This window comes from Mustela erminea, chromosome X (genome assembly GCF_009829155.1).
Source record: "Mustela erminea isolate mMusErm1 chromosome X, mMusErm1.Pri, whole genome shotgun sequence".
In the NCBI taxonomy this organism is placed as follows: domain Eukaryota; kingdom Metazoa; phylum Chordata; class Mammalia; order Carnivora; family Mustelidae; genus Mustela; species Mustela erminea.
Genome location: NC_045635.1, coordinates 77,705,191 through 77,727,404, shown reverse-complemented (window position 1 = coordinate 77,727,404; position 22,214 = coordinate 77,705,191). Strand labels below are relative to the sequence as shown.

Genomic DNA, 22,214 nt, shown 5'->3' with positions numbered 1-22,214 from the left:
AATTAGAAAATGAAACCTAAAAATTCACCATCAAGCAGTTCATCTCTGTAACTATATTTAACCTTGAAAAGGGAACATACTTTTTACAAGGCTCACATGATTGTACAGTAATACAAATTAGAATACTTCTATTATAATCTTAATTGTCTAGCGTCCCAAAAGTGGTATTTCACAAAATCTGACAGTAGAATGATGTATGTATAGCCTAAATACAATTCTCCTTCAGCTGCTTAACCAAAACACTTGCATAAAATACTAAAAGAGATAAAATGAAAGGTTAAATTATGATGTATTGGGGGTAGGAGCTAAGATGGTGGAGGAATGGGGGAAACCAATGTTTGCCTCATTCTTCAAATACAACTACCATGAATATCAAATCTTTTTGAAGTCAAGAAATCATTAAGAGGACTGAGAGACCAAACTGCACAACTACAGGTTGAGAAGAGCCACATCGTGGAAGGTAGAAGGTGCAGAGACGTGATTTAGGGTGGAAAAGAAGTGCAATGCTGTAGGGGGCAGGGAGCCTAGATAGTGGACAGAGGAAAGAGAGAGTAAGCAGTGCAGAGGGGCCTGCACACCAAAAACACTTCCCCCAAAACCATTCACTGAGAAAATAAGAGGGGCTGATTATCGTGAGTTATTACAATCAACAGAGATAAAATACTTAAGTTTTAAAAGTCTACACCATGGTCAGTGTAGAGTCTGGTGGATGCAGGGATACACCTGTGGAGGAGGCAGAGGCCTGGGAGTAGATGGCACAACCTGAGGATCCCCTGGGACGCATTAGAAGAGAAAGTTCCTCCTTCTTGGAGTGCATCTGCTAGAGGAGGCACTGCCCCTCCAGGGACAAAAGAGCCAGCAGGTCTCATTGTGCTGCCCAGTTTCTTAGCATAGGGACAGAGACACCTGCTGAGGGCAGCTAACATGGATACTGGCTTACTGCTGCACTTTACTCTAAACTACAAGCTCCTGCATGTTGGTGCAACTGCACTTATGGGAAAAACTGATGCCAGCCCAGCATGGCATGACACTCCCTCAGAGAATAAGCATGGGTCCAGGCTTAACAGATTCCAAAATTTAGGAATTTTGAAACTCAGCAGATGTGCCGGAGATAAAACACAGGTGCACTGTGCTGCTGGGCAGGTAGATGGCTGGGACACATAAAGGGTGAATACAGGGATTTGAGAGAAGTCTGGGACACACAAGAAAATATTTTTTGCTTCTCTGTGAGGGCTTCCCAGACATTGGCAAGCACGAACTCCCCAAAACGGGAACAAGGGAGAGTACTGGTGCCATTTTTATCCACCCATCCATTAGCATGGACTGACTTCAGGGAGTACCACAGGGCTCACAGCAGAGGCCTGAAGCATCTACACCAAACCCTACAACCCCACATACTCTGCAGATGCTTCTTCAGTAGGGCAAGTATGCCTGAGAACCAACGCAGTGGAACACATCCCCAGGAACACCAGCATAAACCCCCCACACCCATGAAGTCTACCGACCACAGAGTACTGCAGAGCTTCAGCTCTAATGGAAAGAGGATCACGACTCTCTTAACAAGTAGGCCTGAGCACACCTAGTTAAAACTCACCACATAATGGACAAGATCCAAACACTCCCAATTTGAGGCAAGGAGAAATTCTGCAAAGGACTGACCTGGGAAAAAGAATAGCCAAAAAACAACAGCAGAGGACACACAGCATACACCAGGAGCAGTTCCTGAAGTGCCAGGCCCTGGAGTATATATGACTTCTCCTTAATAAAGCCATTACTCTCAGGAACAGGAACATAAGAGTCTTTCCTAACAGAGAGGAAGACAGAGACCTACACAAAATACCAAAATGGAGGAATTCATCCAAAAAGAAAGAACAAATAAAAGTCACGGTCAGGGATCTACTAGAAACAGATATAAGTAATATGCCTGATTCAGAATTTAACAGAAACATCATAAGGATACTATCTTGGCTTGAGAAAAAGACAGAAGACACCAAGGAGTCCCTTACCACAGAGATAAGAGACTAAAAAACTAGTCATGCCAAAATAAAAAATGCTATAACCAAGATGTGAAACCCACTGGATATAATGATCCATAAGAATGAAAGAAGCAGGACAACAAGTAAGTGATACAGATAAAACTATGGAAAATAATGAAGTTAAAAAGAAGGGAAGAAAAACATTCGATCATGAATACAGACTTAAGATAGACTCAGCAGAGTCCATAAACCACAATGACATTTGTATTACAGGAGTCTCAGAAGAAGAAGAGAGATAAAATGGGGCAGAAAATTTAACTGAGAAAATAATAGCAGAAAAATTCCCTTATCTGGGGAACAAAACAGACATCCAAATCCAGGAGGCACAGAGAATGCCCATCAAAAACAAAAGCAGGCAAACACCAGACATATCACACTAAAATTTATAAAATACAGAGATAAGAAAAAAATCCTAAAAGCAGCAGGGGAAAATAAATCTGTAACTTACAAGGGAAGATTAATAAGGTTAACAACAAACTTGTCCACAAAAAGTTGGCTGGCCATAAGAGTGTGCCATTATATATTCAATATGCTTAATACAAAAAATATGCAGCTAAGAATATTCTATCCATCAAAGCTGCCATTCAGAATAGAAAGAGAGATAGTTTCCCAGGCAAACAAAAACTAAAGGAATTCATGATCACTAAACTAACCCAGCAAGAAATATCAAAGGGGATGCTTTGAGTAGGAAAGACCAAAGACTAGAAGAACAGAAAAAATCTCCAAACAACAAAATTACAAGTAATGCAATGGCACAAAATGCATATCCACCAAAAATTATTCTGAATTAGGGACGCCTGGGTGGCTCAGTTGGTTGGATGACTGCCTTCAGCTCATGTCATGATCCCGGAGTCCCGAGATCGAGTCCCGCATTGGGCTCCCAGCTCCACGGGGAGTCTGCTTCTCTCTCTGACCTTCTCCTCACTCATGCTCTCTCTCACTGTCTCTCTCTCAAATAAATAAATAAAATATTAAAAAAAAATTATTCTGAATTCAAAGGACTAAATGCTCCAATCAAAAGATACAGGGTATCAGAATTAATTAAAAACATGATATTCTGAAACCTTTGAGAAGCAGTAAAAGCAGCCATGAGAGGGAAATAATATCAATACAGGCCTACCTCCAGAAGCAAAAGAAAACTCTCAAATATACTAACTAACCTTACACCTAAAGGAGCTAGAAAAGGAACAGCAAATAAATCCTAAAGTCAGCTGTAAAAGGAAAATAATAAAGAACAGAACAGAAATAAATAATATAGAAATAAAAAAATAGAACATATCAATGACACTAGGAGCTTGATCCTTGAAAGAATAAAATTAATAAACCCCTAGTCACAGTTATCAAAAAGAATAGAGAAGGGAACCAAATAAATAAAATCACAAATGAGAAAGTAGAGATCACCACCACCACAGAAACACAATTTTAAGAGACTATTATGAAAAATTATATGCTGACATGGGGCGCTTGGGTGGCTCAGTGGGTTAAGCCGCTGCCTTCGGCTCAGGTCATGATCTCAGGGCCCTGGGATCGAGTCCTGCATCGGGCTCTCTGCTCAGCAGGGAGCCTGCTTCCTCCTTCTCTCTGCCTGCCTCTCTGCCTACTTGTGGTCTCTGTCTGTCAAATAAATAAATAAAATCTTTAAAAAAAAAATTATATGCTGACAAATTAGAAAATCTGGAAGAAACAGATAAATTTCTAGATACATATAAAACACCAAGACTAAAATAGGAAGAAATAAAGTACTTAAAACAGACTGATAAACAGAGAAGAAATAGAATCAAAAATCAAAAAGCTCCCAGCAAACAAAATACTGGGGAGGGGGGTGCAGATGGCTTTCCAGGGGAATTCTGCCGGATATTTAAAGACGACTTAATACCTATACTTCTCAAATTGTTCCAAAAAATAGAAGTAGAAGGAAAACTTCCAAATTCATTCTATGAAGCCAGCATTGCCTCAATTCCAAAACTAGACAAAGACCCCACTAAAAAGAGAATAAATGGTAACTATTCCTCATGAACATGGATATAAAAATTCTCACCAAAATACTAGCAAATAAAATCCAACAGTACATTAAAAGAATGATTCAATACAATCAAGTAGCATTTATTCCCGGGTTGCAAGGACGGTTTAATATTCACAAATCAATCAATGTGATATACCACATTAATAAAAGAAAGGATAACAACCATATGATCCTCTCAATAGATGCAGAAACAGCAACTGTCAAAGTACAGGATCCATACTTGATAAAAACCCTCAACAAAGTAGAGACAGAGGGAACACATCTCAATGCCATAAAGATTATATATGAAGGATCCACAACTAGTATCATCCTCAATGGGGAAAAACTAAAAGCTTCTCCTCTAAGTTAAGAAATATGACAGGGATATCTACTCCCATCATTTGTTCAACATAGGAACAACATTTGTTCCATAGTTGGAAGTCCTAGCCTCAGCAATTACATAACAAAAATAAATAAAAGGCATCCAAATTGACAAGGAAGAAGTCAAACTTTCACTCTTCCTAGACTACATTTTTATTTATGTAGAAAAGCCAAAAGACTGTACCAAAAAATTGCCAGTATGGATACATGAGGTCAGTAAAACCACTGGACACAAAAACAATGTACAGAAATGTGTTTCATATCTGTACATGAATTATGAAGCAAAAGAAAGAGATATCAAGAAAATGATCCCATTTACAACTGCACCGAAAGCCACAAGATACCTAAGAATAAACCTAACCAAAGAGGCTAAACATCTGTACTCTAAAAACTACAAAACATTTCTGAAACAAATTGAAGAGGACACAAAGAAATGGAAAAACATTCCATGTTCACGAACTGGAAGAAGAAATATCATTAAAATGTCTATACTACACAAAGCAATCTACACATTCAATGCAATCCCTATCAAAATGCCATCAGTATTTTTCAGATAGCTAGAACAAGTAATCGTAAAATTTGTATGGAACCACAAAAGACCCCGAATAGCCAAAACAGTCTTGAAAAAGCAAAGCAAAGTTGCAGGCTTCACAATTCAGGACTTCAAACTATATGACAAAACTGTAATTATCAAGATAGTATGATACTGTCACAAAAGCAGATACATCAATTAATGGAACACAGCAGAAAACCCAGGAATGGACCCATAACTTTATGGTCAATGAAACTTTGATAAAGCAGGAAAGATTATCCAATGGAAGAAAGTCTCTTCAACAAATAGTGTTGGGGAAACTGGGCAGTATCACGAAAAAAGAATGAAACTGGACCACTTTCAGTCAGAGAAGGAAATGCTATGATTTCACTCTTATGTGGAATTTAAGAAACAAAACAGATGTACATAAGGGAAAGAAAACTTAAAAAGAGAGGAAGGCAAACCATAAGAGATACTCTTAGCTATGGAGAACAAACTGAAGGTTGCTGGAGGGGTGGTAGGAAGGATGGCCTAAATTGGTGATGGGTATTAAGAAGGACATCGCTTGTGATGAGCACTGGGTATTATATGTGATGAGTCACTAAATTCTACTGCAAACTAATATTACACTATATGTAAAATAACTAGAACTTAAATAAAAACTTGAAACATACATATATACATACATACATACATACATTCACAATAGTGTGCTAAGCAGGAGAAACCATCTCAATGGTGAATATCCATTTACTTCATCCTGCCCATCCCTTACCTCAGTCAGGGCACCAAGCCGAAACAAACAAGCCTGAATACATAGAGTAAATACTGCTTACGTTCATCTATAGAATATATGCCCTTTATTATCTATGTCACTACAAGTCATTTTAGAAGGCTATATATTATTCCAATTATATTATTACTGTTTCTAAAATTAATGTATCTTATTGTCTAGAATTGTCTTTAGAGTTTGTGGAACAATAAAAAAGCATTTTCACTGTTAATAAATACTCATCCTCACAGATTTGACCTTTGGAAATTAAAAAAATGTCAAACAGATCCCAGTCTGAAGAAAGTGTGGATAATGGAATTGGATAACAATAGTGTTTGGGTCAAACATGAAACGCTAACTAATTCTTATATTCCTCTCTACCTGAGTACCTGAAAAATGTTCCACAGAGATAAGTTCAAATTGTTTCTAATCTTTAAAAATTTCAAACCCACCCCAGATCCTTCACAGTTAGTGAATGACCATATTTCCTGGGTCACTGAGAAGACAGAGCTTTTTCAACAGCATTATACTATTCAGTTAAGACTTATTCTCTATTTCCACCTACCCTCCCAATGTTAGATTCTTCTGTGTGTTTTTTTTTTAAGGATTTTATTTATTTATTTGACAGAGAGAAATTACAAGTACACTGAGAGGCAGGCAGAGAGAGAGAGAGAAGGAAGCAGGCTCCCTGCTGAGCAGAGAGCCCGATGTGGGACTCAATCCCAGGACCCCGAGATCATGACCTGAGCCAAAGGCAGCGGCTTAACCCACTGAGCCACCCAGGTGCCCTCTTCTGTGTGTTTTTTAAGCATAATACAAACTGTACAGCTTTCCTCTATAAATCATTTATTAGTACATTTGAAAAGAGGCACACAAATGTTTCTGTTTGTAATTTAATGTGATCTTAATCTATAAACCCATAGACTAGGAATCACAGAAGCATGAGATATGTAGGTTGGAAGACTTCTTACAAGGCCACTAAACATACCTCTTCTTTTAATGATGATAAAATTAAGATCCAAACAGAGTAAGCAACTTACTTAAAGTCATAGCTAATTTGTGGAAAAGCTAAGAACAGATCTTACAACTACTGCTTCTCATTCTAGCCCCTCTCAACTTTCTTTTTTTTTCTTTTAAACTACTCTATATAGCCTCTTAAAATCACCCAGAATAAGAAGAGGCATGCAGATAGCCACTGGGAGAACATAAATGTTTTCATTCTAAATGTTGGTGATGAGAATAAAGCACTGAACACTGAAATGCTTTTCTTTTTTTAATTATTTCAGGACTCCATTTCCCACAATACATGCTTACGGAAAATTTTGCCAGATAGATCAACACAATCTGCTCCAGTCCTGTGTTGTCTAATCAAAGTACCAGTGAAAAATTAAGGAGACCCTAAGATTTTTAAAGAGAATTTTAAATGTGCTACTTAAAACAAGAACATCACAAATATAAAAGTCTATTAAAATGACAACTTCACACAAACATTTTATGCTCGGGCTCTGAAAATCTAATCTAGTAACTGAAAGAGCAAAGGCATTTCTTCAGACACCCTGAAGTACTTCAAAAATACTCTATAATTTCTAGAGTGATAGCAAAAATGATTATCTAATCTCCAAGGTAAGTCATAACTTTGAAGAGACAGCAATATGTAAGTACTTTATTTTGCTGTCAGAAGGCTGAAAACCATAGAGTTTTTAGACTTGTGCTTCAATCCTTCTCCCCGAACCAATAGGAGAGAAATATTACACGAAAGCTTCATAGGGTTTAGAAAAAAAATGCAACTTTTGGTAGAAACTAGTACAACTGTAGTAATACTTTCATGAAACAAGGAAAAGGCAGCCTGAAATCCAAATAAAATTAAGATAGCCATAAAACCTGTATTTATAAAAGGCATTAACAAAGAAAGAAACGGGAACCTCAAATTCCACCAAGCCTACATGAAGTAGCAGAATCATTTAAAGGTGGTAATTAGAAATCTAAGCAGAGAGAGACAGAGAAGAAACACTGTGTCATTCTGTTACTATTTAATAACACTGTCTTTAAATAGCATGATACTTTAGGCTTGCTAAAAATCTCAGTTCTCTAAGGGAGCTACATATTGTAAGTGAGAACTGCAAGAAAGCAATGAGGGGAACATATTCTGGTTGATTGCTACAAACTATATCCTCCCAATAAACTATTTTTATTTCATTTAACACTCTGGTAGAATATAGCTAGTATTTTTCTTCCAAAATAAAGATGAGGAGGGAACAATAGCAACTTTATCTTATCAGGAATGAAATCAATATTCTGTGATTATGTTTAATCCAGAAACATGAAGTACTATATAACTGAAATAACATTTATAAAGCCTCACATAAAGAAGATAAAATAGTTATTGTGAGTAAGTTTTTGGTTTAATGATCATGGTTAACATAAGTCTTACCTTCTTTGAAAATTCCACTGCTTTTTGTTCACTTTCTTCAACTTTTGCCTTGTTCACACAAGAATCTATTAAGATTGACAAAAATGATTAGAAATTATTGCATCAGATCTCTGGGCAAAAAGATGGTTGCCAGCCTATAATTCTACTGCGCAGTCAATCATTTTTATGTCAATTGCTATTAAAGGTAAATCGACCCTACTACAAATAAAACATAAACTACCACAATTTTTTTGCACACTAACTAAATTAATGATAGTATTGTTGAGTCACAAAACCATGCATCCAAGAATGTATTTGACTAAATCTTCATCATTTTAGAGGTATTCAATTACTTCCCAACTTTTATAATAATGTAACTCCTTAAATTTTTTTCATTTTACTGCGAGTGGAAAGGAAACAAAGAATGTATTCTTAAGATGATTAAGACTCAAAATGACCTTTAAGATAAGGCTAGAATGGGAGACACAATAGCATTCATTAATTCAGGTTTTCTACAGAAAGATTTCACTTAGATAACTTCTGATCTGGGGCAGAATGTATTAGGTAAATAAGGAAATAAACATTAAATCTCTCAGCTCTAATCAAATATTCCAGAATATAAATAACTGAAGAACCTCTTTTTGGCAATATTCTCATTATTACATATATAAGTCTATTATGTATCTAGCCATTCCATACCTATTTATCCAAAAGAAATGAAAACATATGTCTATACCTGTGTATATGAATATTCATGACAGCTTTATATAACAGCCAAAAACTAGAAAGAACCCAAATATCCATCAACAAGTAAATGTATATACAAATCACAGTATATCCATATACTACAATATTACTCAGTTATAAAAAGGAATGAACTATTGATACATGCAATATAACAACATGAATGAAATTCAAAATAATTATATGAAAGAAGCCAGACAAAAAGAGAGTACATCCTATACGCATCTAGTTATATAAAATTTTAGAAAACAAATTATATTATTATAAATTATAGTAAGAGAAAAAAGATCAGTGGTTATCTCAGGATGGGAACAGGTAGAGAGGCATAGGAAGGACAGATTACAAAGGAGAAGACAGAAACTTGAGTGAGTGAGAGAGATGTTTATTATCTTGGCTGTGATGACGGTTTTAAGTAGACATACAAATACTGAAATCTATCAAATTATGTTCTTAATAATGGATAGTTTTTCTCATGTCAAGTACACCTCAATAAAGTTTTGTTTTGATTTGTTTTTTTAAAGAACAGTGTGTAAAGACCTGAGGTTGAAATTGTTAAATGATGAGACAAAGGGGGCAGATCACTGCTGTGCTGTCAGTGGTTGATAATGATGTTGAATTAAATTTCAGTGGGAAGGTACTGAAGAGTTTTGTGCAAGAATTTGATCGAGTTTATGAAAAATACTACATTTACAGAATCGTGAAGACACTCCATGTTGCTCAAGACCAGGTGACTTTAAAATCAGGATCCATCAATTTCCTGTAACTTCTTGAATCACCTGCTAATTTTTGCATTTATGCATGTGCATGTGGCTCTAATCAAAGTTCCACAGCATTCATCAGAAAAAATCCTCTGACCATAAAATATTATGAACTATGCATATATTTGACTTATCTGAATTTAGTTGATAACACTGAAGAAGAGAAGTTAAGTGATTTGTTCACTATCAGAGATGACACATGGATGAGGAAATAGTGGGTATCTGAAGCTCTATTCTCACTTGATGCCTTCATCTCACTGTTGAGTGAGTGGAGGGACAGACCCCATAGCTAACAGTACACAACTGTCTGTACCTGGCACACAGTACAAAAAAACAAATGTCTATTGAACACTGAAAGAGCTAGTCAAAATCAGTAGAGTATATGTGTCATGTATGATCCATAAGAGATTATAAGCCAATACAAATATATGGAAATATTCTCTTATAACACTCTCAACAAAATATGAAACAAACTGCTGATTTTATCAAGCTTATTATCAAATATGCAATAAAGCCACCATTTACATTAATTGTTAGGGAAGGTAAATTGATGCAATTTCTGAAAAGCATATAGCCTTTCAACGTTCTTATCCTCAACTGTAAGAATCAATTCTAAGAAAATGACAAGAAAAAGGCAAACATTTATACAAAGAATGTTCACAGCAGATTCATTTATAATTGCAAAAACCTGAAAACAATCTAGATGTACAATAAAAAAGGATTGGTCAAGATGATTAGGATATTCCATTAAATGTAATATTATACAGACATTCAAAGTCACATTTTGAAGGTTAAATGAAAAAACTCTTATAATAAAGAACTCTATGAAAACTCAGCCTATAGATAGACAAATTTAAAAAAGAGATACAAGATAATGTACTTAGCCAAAAAGTGACTAAAGGTGGTGGAATGTGTATTGAGCTGAAAAGTGAGATGGGTGGTTTATTCTGTCATCTACATAAGCCTCTAGATTGCCTAGAATAAATGAGCAGTGGTTTTAAAATCAGAAAATAATATATAATAATAATAAGGAATTCATCCTCGAAGATTACTGTGAGTCTGCCTTGTGCCATGGAGTAAAGAATAATATATAATTGGCATTCCACAGCTGTTGTTTTCTTCCTTTAAAGACATGACAAATGAGTTCATGCCTAAATCTTAGCAATAGAGATTTTGATTAGTTATAAAAACTGTTTAACTGTAATGTCATAACAGCATTTCACTAGAGAGGTTTCACATCATCTTTCAGAGACTGTTCCAGAAAGTACAGCCAACTAGTAGTCTAGGATGATGTAAGTTCATTTCCTGAGCGATCCAAGTAGATGAACATGATCACCTTAAATCCCTTCCTAGCTTTAAGGTCTATGAAAATATAAATTGATATTATTTGATAGAAATAAAAAGTATTAAGTTACTGCAGTAACCCTGTATTTCCTTTCTAAAACTTGAACATTAATACCTATTGCACAAGTGATTTCTATAAAACCACTGAGGAGCAAATATAAACTGAATCAAAGGATTTCAGAATCATGTTTCTAAAAAGAAAAGCATTCATCTGTAATGATAGGTGTTTCCTGTGTGGGGGACACTGATTTTAAACAGAATGCAAGAGCATCAAAACTTATCACCTAGCTTAATATTTTGAATCACACAGGCAGAACTCTCATGATCAACGTAATTAACAATTATAGTGACTGAGTACTCACAGACACAAGGACTTACCAGATATTAATAAAGGAAGTTCAGTGACAGCACTACCCTCAAAAAGTGACTATTATACAGAAGAGAGTGAAACACAATCAAAGGACATTGAGAATAATATTACATACCTATCAGATGTGTGAAATCAACATCTAATCTTTGCCTATACTTGAAATCTGGGTCCATACCACTGCAGTGCAGCACTATTTGTGAAACGCACTCCTCAATTATTTTGTAATACTGTGGCCTAAAAGAGAGAAAAGTATTCTTGAATACCTTTTCTACCTATACAAGTCAATCTTCTTAAGTGGTTCAAGGGCACCTGGGTGGCTCAGTTGGTTAAACATCTGACACTTGATTTCCACTCAGGTCATGATCTCAGGGTCATGAAATAAAGCCCCACCCCCCACGATGGGGCTCCATGCTCAGTGCAGAGTCCGCTTAAGAGTTTCTCCTACTCCATCTATCCCTTCCCTTGCTCATGCTGTCTCTCCCTCTCTCTCACGTAAATAAATACACATGATAAAAGAACTATGCCTTTTTCTAGTACTGTTAGAAGAAATCTTTCTAGACATTACATTTCCTTAAAAGAAAAATGCCTAACTTAACAACAGTCTAGACACTATAGTATAAAACCCACCGTGATATAATCAACTGTGAATACTTAGTGTCTCAATACTGTAGTTTGTAGAAATTCATATTTGTGCATAAATATACTTACCAACCTTATCTATTTACTTAAGTTATTGCTACTACAGTTAATGAAAATAAATTACCTGTTAGTCCTAGATCCATGGATACAGAAATAGTTCTAAGACTCTACAAGTTTTCAGTTTCAGTAAGGGATGAGTATCCTGGCATTAGGTGGCAATGTCTTAAATTTACTAAAACATTTTCACTCAAGATTAGCTGTAACAGCTTACAAAACTGGACTGAACTGTAATATTCCAAAAATCTATTCATACACATTTTTAAAATATCCACCTTATAGAAGCATACACACTTATATGCATGGCCATAGCCTGAATTTGTTCAAACTGTCAAAAGTTTTTAAACATGCCCTAATTTTGTAACCTATCAAGATAATTCTGGCCTTAAAAAATAACTACTTATTTGTGGAGCAAAACAAATAACACAGAGGACATGGGGAGATGGAGAGGAGAAGGGAGTTGAGGGAAATTGGAGGAGGATATGAACCATGAGATACCTTGGATTCTGAGAAACAATCTGAGGGTTATGGAGGGGAGGAGGGTGGGAGGTTGGGTGAGCGTGGTAGTGGGTATTATGGAAGGCACGTATTGCATGGAGCACTGGGTGTGGTACATAAACAATGAATTCTAGAACACTGAAAAGAAATAAAATAAAATAATAAATAAATTCTTTATTTAAAAAACAACAACAACAACAAAAATAACTACTTGCATTCCCACCAACAGTGTAGGAATGCAAGCTGGTGCAACCACTCTGGAAAACAGCATGGAGGTTCCTCAAAAAGTTGAACATAGAGCTACCCTACGACACAGCAATCGCACTACTGGGTATTTACCCTAAAGATACAAATGTAGTGACCCCAAGGGGTATATGCACCCGAATGTTTATAGCAGCATGTCCACAATAGCTAAACTTTGGAAAGAACCTAGATGTCCTTCAACAGATGAATGGATAAAGAAGATGTGGTATGTATATACAATGGAATACTATGCAGCCATCAAAAGAAATGAAATCTTGCCATTTGCGAGGACATGGATGGAACTAGAGGGTATTATGCTTGGCAAAATAAGTCCATCAGAGAAGACAATTATCATATGATCTCCCTGATATGAGGAAGTTGAGAGGCAATGTGGGGGGTTCGGGGGGGTAGGAAAGTAATAAATGAAACAAGATGGAATTGGGAGGGAGATACACTGTAAGAGACTCTTAATCTCACAAAACAAACTGAGGGTTGCCGGGGCAGGGTAGGAAGAGGGTGGTTGGGTTATGGACACTGGAGAAGGTATGTGCTATGGTGATGCTGTGAAGTGTGCAAACCTGGCGATTCACAGACCTGTATCCCTGGGGTTAATAATACATTATATGTTAATAAAAAATAAATTATTATTAAAAAATAACTACTTGAGTATTTCAAAAGTTTTTAAAAGGCATTTTTATCATTAAAATTTAGGGAAAATTTAGTAAATTCAACAAAGAGACATCAGAAAGAAATACTAGTACAGACAAATTTTGACATAAACATCCTTAAGATTAGTGTGCTAATAACTAGCCAAACTACTAAAAGTTTGCAAAGCCTAACAGTCTAATTGCTCTTATATGTCTTCTGTCATGAGGTTGGCCTCAAGAGTAAGAATAAACAGCAACATACATTAAGCCATTTTAGGCTTTTTCAAGTCATCAACAATTCTAGCATAAATAATATTGGAATATAATCAGCCTAGTAAATGACCTTTTGTATAAACAAGGAAAACACAAGTGTTCTCTCTGAGGCCAAGTTAATTATCTGTAAGTATAATTAAAGTAGCTGGTCACACTTCTACCCCACATTGATGTTCTCAGGATGAAAAAGGTGTCATACTAGAGTAACTTCTTATACTATTCAAGGTTACTGAGAAATGGATGGTTTCACGAAAATTTTTTCCCTATATACCCACAGTCACAGTACCCCTTTAATTGCCAGAACTTTAGAAAACATTTTAATTTCCATCTTTTCTGCTTTACAAAAACAGTATACAATTAAATATTCTAACCATTTTTCTACATGTCTGTAACATCATGATGGCCATAAATTATTGTACAAGTCTGAACTATAATAGTTTTCTATATAACCTTAAAACTGTCATCTTTGTTACAACTATATCTGACCCCTGGTAGCTTGCCTTTACCATTTAATCATTAAATCAAACAAATTTTGAGAAATCAGAGAACCTAGGTTGCCAGAATTTCATGCATATTAGAGTATGAAGAACAACTAAAAGTCTCTTGAATAGTTAAGTATAAGATCATGACCACAGCTTATAGATAATTTCAGTCACTCAGAAACCTTTTTTTATCGTTCTGGTTTTCAGATCTATTTGCAGTTACCAGACTCTGAAACTCCTTAACGTTATTGATCATCATAATCATTTATCTTGAAGAATTACTTTACTGGATATAAAGCTGAAATATCAGTATTATCTTCTTAACTAAAATCACATCTATTATTAAATAAATACTAGAAAGGAGAAATAAAAGTAAAACCTAACTTATTAAAATGTAAATGAACTTTAAAAACAAAATGAAATAAAATGTACATGAACTTAAAAGTTCCACTACAATCACTTTAGTGCTTATTCTATATTATCAGTATCTAGCAAAGAAAATTCACCATAAGGTCAGTAAAATCTGTTGGGTTCTTTGCTACAGAATGTCCTGTCATGGGGGTACCCAGTTTTATAAATAAATCCTTCTGGCCGATTTAAAAATAAATTCACATCTTTTAAAAAATGTTATGCAAAGTCATCAAACTCTTATACACTATATATGTACATATATATGCATACACTACCTAGTAGTCTACATAAGTAGACTAGAGTCATGAATAAACATTATTAGTTTCCCTTAAATACTAAATTCAAATAATACAAATTCTAGTACTCTCAGATCTGCTTCTTACCTGATATAATAATCATTTCTGATGAGCAAAAAATGTTGTAGAATGGATAATAAGTAATTTTCAGCAGCAGTGTCCTTCAACATGTTATATAGAAGATGATACACTTCATTCATATCAGTGAAAGTAAGTAAAGGAAAAAAATTAAAGCTCTTGATGAAAGTTTCATTCATAACAAAAGCAGCGTCATTTTTTTAAAACACTGAAGTACTATTTTGTTTCCCTTACTGTTTCTAAACCTTCAACTCCATGATCCAGTATTTCAAACTTTACATTAATATATTTAGCCTATTGAATAAGTTTAACCTTTTAATGAGAGAAACAGCTTAAAGAATATTTCCAAGACCATTTAATCATCAAAATTTTAAGCAATCAGTTACTCATTACAAATTACAGATGATAACTGGTATGATTGGAACAGCAATGCCATTAGAGAAAACGGTTTCCTCTTGATCATCCTGTGGCTGTGATAGAGGACCTATATTATTCATGTAAGCCATGACTCCTCTATTTTCACCACCACATAATACTGAATGTAATGAAACATTCTATGGACTGCTTAAATATCACAAACCAGTTTTATTTTATACTGAAAAACTATTTACTAGATGTGAAATTGTTATTGTCCGCATTTATCTGTATTTCATTATTTAGAAAAACGGAAAGTAAAGACAGTAGAACTTGAATCATTTTTCATAGGATACAAAAGACTGGAAAAAGTTTAGATGCTTTTAATAAACGAGACAACAAATTTTAAAACTGGATTCACTTTTATAATAAAAGTGAGGACCTGGAAAATCAATGTAAAAGAAAGGTGGGAAAGGAAATATAATCCAACAGTCTAAAAATAATCTGAAATGTCAACATTTTCTCTGAAGTAGAATTAAGTATATGATAGATTATTTCTTAGACCCCATGTAAAAGTGTTGTGTTAAAGTCTCATAAGGTCTTTTAAATGGTTACAGAATGAAACCCAAAACAGCTTTATGGTGAAGTTTGATTATAAGATAAATGTATAAAAAGCAAGGAAGCAAGATATATATGCCTATAGAAAGCATTTAATATTATAGAAATGACTGTAGACTAGAGTCACTAATGATGGATAAGGAATTACTAGCATTGATCCCTTATAATAATGACATTGTTATCCATTGCACACACATTTATCCAATACTTATGTATAAGATACTTCAACAGTAGAACTGGAGGAAAAAGATGAAACCTAAGACTTCTGCCCTCAATCTCACAGGAGCACAAATGTGTACATAAATAAGATAGAAAGTACTATACGAGTTTCAAGGTGAGAAATATTTCAGCAGGTTTTTTTTGTTTGTTTGTTTTGGAGGGTGTGGCAGTTCAGGGAGGAAGAGGAAGAAGAATTAAAGAAAAATTCCATCTCGAAGTTTACCTTAGTTCTGAAATATTTCCTAAGCTCCCCAAAAGCCATAAATAAGAAATTTATGGAGTGTGAAACGAATAGCCAGAAATGCTGACAACAACCATCTTTTAGATCTAAAATCATTTCACATAAAATCACTGCCATAGGAAGATTATACACTAGTTGTATTTGACTCAAATGCTTCTATCAGACAGCCTTGATATAGTCAGATACTATATCCAAACATTTTTTTTTTTTGCTAAGGAATCAAAATTGTTGGATTGAGAATAAGGCATTTATTTGAATTGAATTATATTTCTAAAACCATCTGAGTACATTTCAATGAACTGAAGAAGTATACTACCTATAGTTACATATGAACTCAGCGAACTTTTCCCCTCAAATTCTTATACATGACGTATATGCCTTAGGTTCTTATCTATTCAAAACTACTGAGCTGAATATATAGATAATACAGCAAGTCATTGTGCAGATTTCAATATAATTTGTGTAAATCATCAGGACACTCTGACAGGTCCTCAACACGACAGCCTCATAGTGAAGTACTAATATAAATAAATGAATAAAAATTGGGCTGGCAGACCAAAATTCTAATAATGGTCCACAAAATCACCCACAAATCTCTTATTCAAAAAATTTCAAAACTATTTTTGTGGTTTGTCAAAAGGATATTCCATTTCTGCTCGAATATCATTGAGACGGTGTGATAATTCATTTAGGTCATCTTCTTTGTTCTCATCAAATACTTTCAACTGAATATCAAGCTCATCATTCTCTTTTTCCTTTAGATCCTAATATAAACATAAAACTTAATAGATGAGTAACAGTTTGACAATACCGTATTTTGGTAATAAAACACAGATACTATTATTCATTTACAAACACAAAAACGATTTTATATTGACCCAGGCACTTTAGTTTTCTGAGAGAAATTAAGTGTACTATGTATATTCCTATTTTAAAATAAATGAACCTCATTGCATTTTCCTCTTATGCCCCAGATTTTGATTATTTGCATTAAAAATTAACAATCACTTTTACAAAGGGGGAAAAAATAATTGCTAACAACCCAAACTGAATGTTGTTTTTGACTGAATACACTAATGAAAGATCACAAAAGAACTCATGCAGTTAGAACATTCACATATGCCTCTGGCAAAAAATGTAAATACAGATCAATTGTATTAATGAAGAATAAATGCAAGGATATATTCAAGCACAACAGTCCCAAGTATGGCGTAGAAAGTTATATAAAGAGATTTATTTTAAATGGTATTTTGTGATTTTGAAGCAAAAGGCGTCAGGATTTTTTTATCAAGCTGCATGAGACTAGCCTCCTCCCCCACTTTTCATTTTTGCTTAACCGAATCACAAAATACCAACTTGGGCATCAAAGATTTGTTTTTGTAGTACATTATGAGCACATGCATTACAAACCTCTGATAATTTTTAAAATAATAGACTGAACAAAATCTTTGGAAGCATGCCACACTAGAGATTGCTGGGCTTAATATATATCACCTGGAATATCTTTTAATATGTGTCCAATAAGTTGCAGCTTTCAAAACCCAAATCGATAATCCCCACTGTGGATGCTCAAGGGTGATTATGAAAGTGGGACTAGGATTTCAGAGTTGAGCTTGAATTCTAAAAGGAAATGCAAGCATGGTGTACTTCAAATTAGGTCAATAAAACAAACCTGGATTCTTTTCTTGTGTCTTATTTTTATTCAACAGAACGACTATAAATGGAGATATAATGGCTATCACTAAAGCCAAATGAATATTTATGCAATTTCTAGATTTTTTCTAAGATTCACATAACAGTTTACTGAAAATTTACATATAGAACATAAGAAAATACTTATTAGTATATTTCTATAAATTTCATATAAAATATATGACAAAAAATGTATTTACACTTAGTTCCCTCTTTAGTAACTGGCTTTAAGTCTAGTTTTCCACTTTTAAATCTATTGGAATGCAAAATTATCTATCATTGATGGGTATATTATTGGACAATTTCAGAACTCCAGTTGGACAAGAGCAAAAGCCAGACACACCTAATATGCTATCTTTGAAGAAGTAACTGTTAACAAATTTTACAATATGGATTTTTCCTTATTCTTCTAGCATAGTATGTTCTTTCTTAGATGCTCACTAAAATCTTGAACACGTTCAGAAAAATCTAATTTAAATACGGCCATTTAATTAGCATCAAAACATTATAAAACATGGAATCAAACTGCATAATTAAAATATTTTTTGTGAAAATAAATGATTAAATGTTTAACTTCTTTTAATTAGGACAACACATTAGTTATACAATATATATAGATACATAGTATGTGAACCAATATAGCACAATATAAAAACACAGACCTATAAATGCAATTTTATATTATTTATCAATAATCTCCATTATGATAAATATATATGCATACATACACATAAAGCTAACTTTTAGTCAAATATCAAACCTTGAAAAATGTATCCATAAATTCTTAATGAAACAAACAATTAAGTTTTTCTATAGCATAAATATGACATTCTATAAAAGGAAATGGAAATGTATCACTAAGGTTTTATACTTTAAACTGTAGAATATCATAACATTACTGAATTACCGTATTACTAACTAATAATTATGTGAAATATTAAATATGTTTCAGGGTTTTTTTTTTAACAGAATTACTGTGCGGATATGAAACACAGTTGACAGAGTCCCTAAAACATATAATTAAATCTCTATAATACAGTGTACTTCAAAGGAAATTCCATTACCAGTGTATGACTGATTACCAGTCAAGAAATCAAAATTGAGTTTTCAACAGAATAAGAAAAGTTGGTTGGTATTTTAAAATAAAGATGCCTGCTGCCTACAGGAAGCCTACAGACATGATTTCTTACTTTCCTGTTCCTTCACATATTTAATTTACCTCATACTTTCTATATTTATTTCACTAAATAAAAGGCAGTTGGAGATGAATACTGCTATGCTGAAAAGAAAAAAAATTTTTTTATAAAGGCAGTTGGGAGAAAACTTCACAAGAAATCACTATGAGTTAACTATAGAGCAAATACTAGTTTAAAAATCACTGTATAGTATGTAACAACTCACTAATCCCAAATAACTAAAGCATATTTTTGAAAAGAATTTTTTTTAAAGAATTTTCCATATAAATAAAGTATAAATTCCCCTTAAACATCATAATTTATCAATGGAGATGGGAGAATTGAGAAAATAAATTTTTACAGAATATAATTAAAATAATCATCCTTGTCTTGAGGATTCTTATTGCTGGAAATCAGAGACTCTGAGAAACAAACTGAGGGCTTTGGAGGGGAGGGAAGTGAGGGATTGGGTGAACCTGGTGGTGGGTATCATGGAGGGCATGTATTGCATGGAGCACTGGGTGTGGTACATAAACAATGAATTTTGGAACACTGAAAAAAAATTAAGTTAAATTAAAAAAAAAAAGAAAAAAGTTCTACTGTACTATATTATTATTATGATCTCCGGAGTTACTAAAATACTAAGAATGATTCTTCCCTAACACTTAATGATTCCAGAGAGGAATAATTCTTTTTAAGCTTTTATTCAAATTCTAGTTAGTTAACATACAGTATAATAATAGTTTCAGATGCACAATATAGTGATTCAACACTTCCATACAACCAGATAGGTCTAATTTTTTATCATGTATCAACAGTTTGCATTAGCCTTGGCCACATCTACTTTGCTGCTTTGAATATTATAGATTCTAGAAAATTAAGTAACACCTCCTGTTGAAGACTCTCTATGAATACATTATTAAGCTTCCATACATGTGTACAGATGCTTAATGCTACCTAAATTCCAGTGGTTTAAACTTAAGTATTTAGTAAATTAAATAGTGATTTCATTAGATAATAACTGGCATGCCAGGTACATCTAATATACATTAAAAACAAAATAAAACTATAAGAACAACATCAGTTGTGAAAATTATGGTATTAAAGAAAAAATCTCTAACTCTTCTGGGTCTATCTGCCTGAATTCTGATTCTCATCTTATATCTAAGAAGTACTTGGGAGGATTCGTTTTCTTTTCAAACCAAACATCTCTGCCTTACCCTCAATAAGATTTTGATATATTCTCTTTAGGGGCACATGTCCGACCTTTTTAGTTGAGAACCAGGACTACACGTAACCATATTTTGCTCCATTGTCTTAGGGAGAAAAAAAAATTGAGAATCCTTGTAGGTTCTATTCCAAAATTTTAGAAGGCAGACACAACACACTTCCTACTTTTATCTTGCTGAGGAATCACTGAGATCTGGGAATCAGGTCATATTGAAGAGATATGATGGTGAAAGAAAAATCTAACTAGATACATATATGAAGAATGCTTTTATTAAGAAGTACTTGGTGCCATAAGAGGCTTCATATACAGCTACGGTGCCAATGGAAAAGTGTAGCTTAGAAAAACAAAAGCAAAATCTTCACTGTCAGTGTAATGAAATATACCATGAATCCACTGAACCCAGCAAAGATGAATAAAGAAGAAAAGTTAAAGGTAAGAACAAGAGCTACCATTCATTCTCTTTCTGAGAAGAGGACAACTCAAATAAATTAAAATGAGAGTAACAGTATTTCTGATCAAACATTCAGTAGTATAAGGCAGAAAATGAATATCCAATTATAAATAAACAAAGGGAAATAAAAGATGAAAGAGTAAAAGCACAATATGTGACATATTAGTAAATGAACACAGGATGCTAAGGATCCCCTGTATTCAGCAAGGTCCAAAGACATTGATAGTCTCCCAGAAAATGAGGACCACCCCAGTGAGAACAAACATGGAAACCAATGAGTAGGCAATTCAAAAGCCACACTAGAATCAAGATTGTAACATTACGTGTAGCTACCTAAGGCCACAGACTTTTCATGAGGAAAGATTTGTGACAACACAAGAATAAATGTGTTACACACACCATAATTAGTGGATGTGCCTAGTTAATTGCGTACTGAACCTTCATATGGGTCACTTAAAATATTGCTTTGATCCACTGAAACCAATTCCCTGTTTTTTAAAGTCATGGATTAAAGTACCATTCCAAGTGTAATTGACACAAAACTTTCTAAAACCAGATAGATCAAATCCTACATCTTATCAAAGTGGGTTTCAGTAGATCCACTGTAGGATACATTTTATGATGATGAGTTTCAACTACTTTCAGTTAAGACTATCAGAACACAGTTACAGATGCATGATACAATCTCATTCTCACCAGGAAATTTTCCCTGATTTTGGCATTTCTAGTACTCTAAGTATTATATACGTGCTCACTTGACATTTGTTTTGTTTTCTTTTTTATTCCCTTTTGCGTCTTTTTTCTCAGGTGTTCCCTAAGTAGCTTAAATGAAGAGACTAGTTAAACTTTACATGTCTCTTAACAATGTCATGGTTTTAAACAAAATCCCTCTTCATTAACATACTAAATAAAATACAAAGTCACTTTAGCTATATTTGTGTTTATAAAATAAGTGTGCTCATTTATCTCAGATGAAGCCTGTAAAGTTAATGTTTTAACAGTATCATAATTAGAGCATATATACACATACAATTTAAGAAATAAAACTTTTTAGAAAAGTCTCTATAGCAGTGTAACAAGAATACCATGCCTAAATATCTAGAATATACTGGTCAAAATTCTAGAAATACTTATGCTGAATATAAATGGTACCAGTCTAAATTATCAAAGAGGAAAGCAAAAACTTTTAAATGAACATTGAAGCTGCAGAAAAACAAAAAGCAGTAGTCTTTTATGTTCTCAGTATTCAAATTCAAAGAA

At 33.9% G+C, this 22,214-nt stretch overlaps 1 protein-coding gene across 1 annotated transcript in view; it reads right to left on the bottom strand.

Annotated features, from left to right (window-relative positions):
- The window catches only part of DIAPH2 (diaphanous related formin 2), a 958,873-nt gene that overhangs the window by 681,367 nt on the left and 255,292 nt on the right, over positions 1–22,214 (bottom strand). Inside the window, exons 11-14 of the mRNA XM_032331686.1 lie at positions 17,051–17,169; positions 14,983–15,099; positions 11,465–11,583; positions 8,155–8,219 (exon numbers count right to left, since the gene is read on the bottom strand). Of these exons, the coding sequence (XP_032187577.1) occupies positions 8,155–8,219; positions 11,465–11,583; positions 14,983–15,099; positions 17,051–17,169 (420 nt within the window). The remainder of the gene's footprint in view (positions 1–8,154; positions 8,220–11,464; positions 11,584–14,982; positions 15,100–17,050; positions 17,170–22,214) is intronic.